Here is a 2,740-nt window from a genome sequence, read left to right on the forward strand (position 1 = left end):
AAAAAAAAAAAAGAAAAAAAAAAAAAAAAAAAAAAAAAAAAAAAAAAACAGAAACACAAGCCGACAAGGTCCCGCATGAAAAGTCAGGAAAGGTCACACCATGAAGACCAGACGTGGTTGCACCCGACGGAAAGGTAACACCTTCGGAGCTTTGAATGGTATGAGTATGTACATACAAAGTACTGAGTACAACCAGGATCTAGCACCTGGACCTCAAAAGTCTCGATTCGTGAAGTCACAATGCCAATGAGGAAGATACCGGGGAGGGGAAACAGGGGCCGTGGGGCCATGGAACCGGCACTATTGCCATCCACGATGAACATGAACTGCTTTACGGGTGAAACAACCGAGATGCTTGGCAGGAATCGCGGGGCTTAGTCATGCGGCAGCCCCTTTTACGGAGTCCGAGTTGAATTGCCCAGCGCGCAGACCCTCGTCGCTACTCCTCGTGTGGATCGTCGCCCTTGAAACTCTGGGCCCAATTAATTAAACTATTCATTTCACTTTCGCTCCTTCTGCCACATTCACTCTTTTCTTTTCTATCGTTACATTTTGGTTCAGCCTGTGTTTTGCTTTTTCTTTCTTTCGGTTCTTTCTTCATCTCTTTCCTTTTTCTCTTCGTCTTCTGCTCACCTCCCCTTCGCCGACAAGGTAAGTTCGGTTTGTTCTCTTGTTCACCTTGCGTCCCCTCCTGCGACGGTCTTGATTGAGATCGCCTTGGTTGACGTGGAGATTGACAGGACGGAGTAATTGACCTTACAGCGGGATTTCTCACGCTTTTCCCACAACCCCCCCCCCCCTCCCTCCCCTGCTCGTGTCCAACCGCAATTGAAACCTGGTCCCAATTCCGATCGCAAACACGATTGAGGACTTCTGCGCTCCATCAACAGTAGCACTACCTCACTTTTACGCTTTTTATTATTATCGGTGACCTCAGGAGTTAGCAACCCCTCGTCAAAATGGGTGGTCAAGTTTCCAAGTTAATGGGGAAGATCTTCGGGACGAAGGAAATGCGGATTCTGATGTTGGGTTTGGATGCTGCTGGAAAGACCAGTAAGTCTACGCCCCTGAATCGGGTCACCTCGCCGCGTGTTATGGAAAAGATTAGGGAAGCTGATAGGCGTGTGAAACAGCAATTTTGTACAAACTGAAACTCACGAACCAGGAGGTCACTACCATCCCCACTGTCGGGTTTAACGTCGAAAGTGTAACCTACAAGAATGTCAAGTTCAATGTGTGGGATGTCGGTGGCCAGGACAAGATCCGGCCACTATGGAGACACTACTATTCCGGTATGGCCTATCGCAATCCACTCGGTTATTTCAGCCAGCGAGGATAAACGCTGACCTTGTCGGTATTTTTGTAGGAACGCAAGGCTTGATCTTCGTCGTTGACTCCAGCGACACCGCCCGGATGGAGGAGGCTCGTTCCGAGCTTCACAAGATCATCAACGATCGCGAAATGAAGGACGCTCTTCTCCTGGTTTTCGCGAACAAACAAGATATTCAAGGCCGTACGTATCTCAAGAACCGCTAGGACGTCGCGCCCACTAATTTGATACCCGCAGATATGAGCCCCGAAGACGTCACCAATGCGCTCCAACTCAATAAGCTGAAGGACAAGCTATGGTATGTCGCGCCTAGCGTTGCTACCGAGGGTACTGGTATCTTCGAAGGACTTGTAAGTTTCCCCTTCCCGCTCCTCATTGGCCCTATCGATCTCTGACATGGAATCTCTCGCAGGCTTGGCTTTCCAACAACGTGAAAACACCAGCCCAAAAATAATTCCATCCGCGCCGCCCATCGTTGGCAGTGTAAATCTAGGGACCCCAATTGCATGGCTCTCGTGTATAACATTTCCTTATCTCGTTCGGCCTCTTTCGTTCATGTCCGCTTTGATGACAGAAGACGCAGCATTTGCAGTATGTTTACATTTCACTTCGTGCGCATGCTTTGCCCATCTCTTGAACTTCTTTCCATTTCCTTACCTTTTCATGATATCCCTCACTGTTTCTATGCGGGCCATTTAAATACTCTTTTTTTTCTTAATTAATACTTCTCCCCCTTACTGTCGACTGCCTCTTTCCTTTCGACGCATTGCCTTTGCATTGTATAGAAACATTTTGAATACAGAAAGAAATTCAGACCAACATACACAATGAATATGTTATATCCACGCCAGCAACCCACTGTTAAAAATACATACAATCACAGGTACACTGACAACGAAGCCTTAACCCCGGTACCGAAGCCCGACGAAGGACCCCGATGCTACCTAGGTCTCAAAAAGTCGCATCTACTCTTAAGCCTCACAACGGCTGCCCATATATCGAAAGCCAAGCCATAATTTAGCCTATATGCAAGGATGGGCGGGAGCTATTGAAACCTTCTAGTATATACTAACCAAAAATAATCATAATTACCGACCTCCTATTCCCGTAACGAATCAAACTGACCCCGTCTTCACATTACCCCCTGTTATAGAAAACAATCGCATTCAGACGAGCAACAGGAACCACCTATCTCACCGGCAAGCCACTGCCACGTAGACATAAGGAATGGATGGGGTTGCTATCTGTGAATGTGAATTTAACGTCAGTGGTACAAGCCCTCGTCATCCAAGTAGGTCTGCCACTCGCAGTGTTTAGGAGAGTCATTGCCAAAGCCCGATTCTTATAACCTGTAAAAGATGTCAGTTATCACCCAATTCATTAATCGTCAAGCCAAATATCTAGAACATC

At 47.1% G+C, this 2,740-nt stretch overlaps 1 protein-coding gene across 1 annotated transcript; it reads left to right on the forward strand.

Annotated features, from left to right (window-relative positions):
* The first annotated feature begins 336 nt into the window (after nt 1–336).
* Nucleotides 337–2,369, forward strand: BDV38DRAFT_238730 (ADP-ribosylation factor family protein). The gene is made up of 6 exons (XM_032053698.1): nt 337–651; nt 741–1,053; nt 1,134–1,292; nt 1,367–1,513; nt 1,568–1,680; nt 1,743–2,369. The coding sequence occupies exons 2-6, from the start codon at nt 960–962 to the stop codon at nt 1,782–1,784; spliced, it is 555 nt and encodes a 184-aa protein (XP_031917177.1). The 5' UTR covers nt 337–651; nt 741–959; the 3' UTR covers nt 1,785–2,369.
* Nucleotides 2,370–2,740: the final 371 nt, after the last annotated feature.

This window comes from Aspergillus pseudotamarii, assembly GCF_009193445.1.
Source record: "Aspergillus pseudotamarii strain CBS 117625 unplaced genomic scaffold BDV38scaffold_9, whole genome shotgun sequence".
Classification (NCBI taxonomy): Eukaryota; Fungi; Ascomycota; class Eurotiomycetes; order Eurotiales; family Aspergillaceae; genus Aspergillus; species Aspergillus pseudotamarii.

What these genes read in the sequence shown, in the direction of transcription:
- BDV38DRAFT_238730 (XM_032053698.1), top strand. Translation starts at nt 960, where the DNA reads ATGGGTGGTCAAGTTTCCAAGTTAATGGGGAAGATCTTCGGGACGAAG. An exon ending in GGATGCTGCTGGAAAGACCA is followed by an intron (nt 1,054 to 1,133) that starts GTAAGTCTACGC and finishes CGTGTGAAACAG; the next exon opens with CAATTTTGTACAAACTGAAA. An exon ending in ATGGAGACACTACTATTCCG is followed by an intron (nt 1,293 to 1,366) that starts GTATGGCCTATC and finishes GTATTTTTGTAG; the next exon opens with GAACGCAAGGCTTGATCTTC.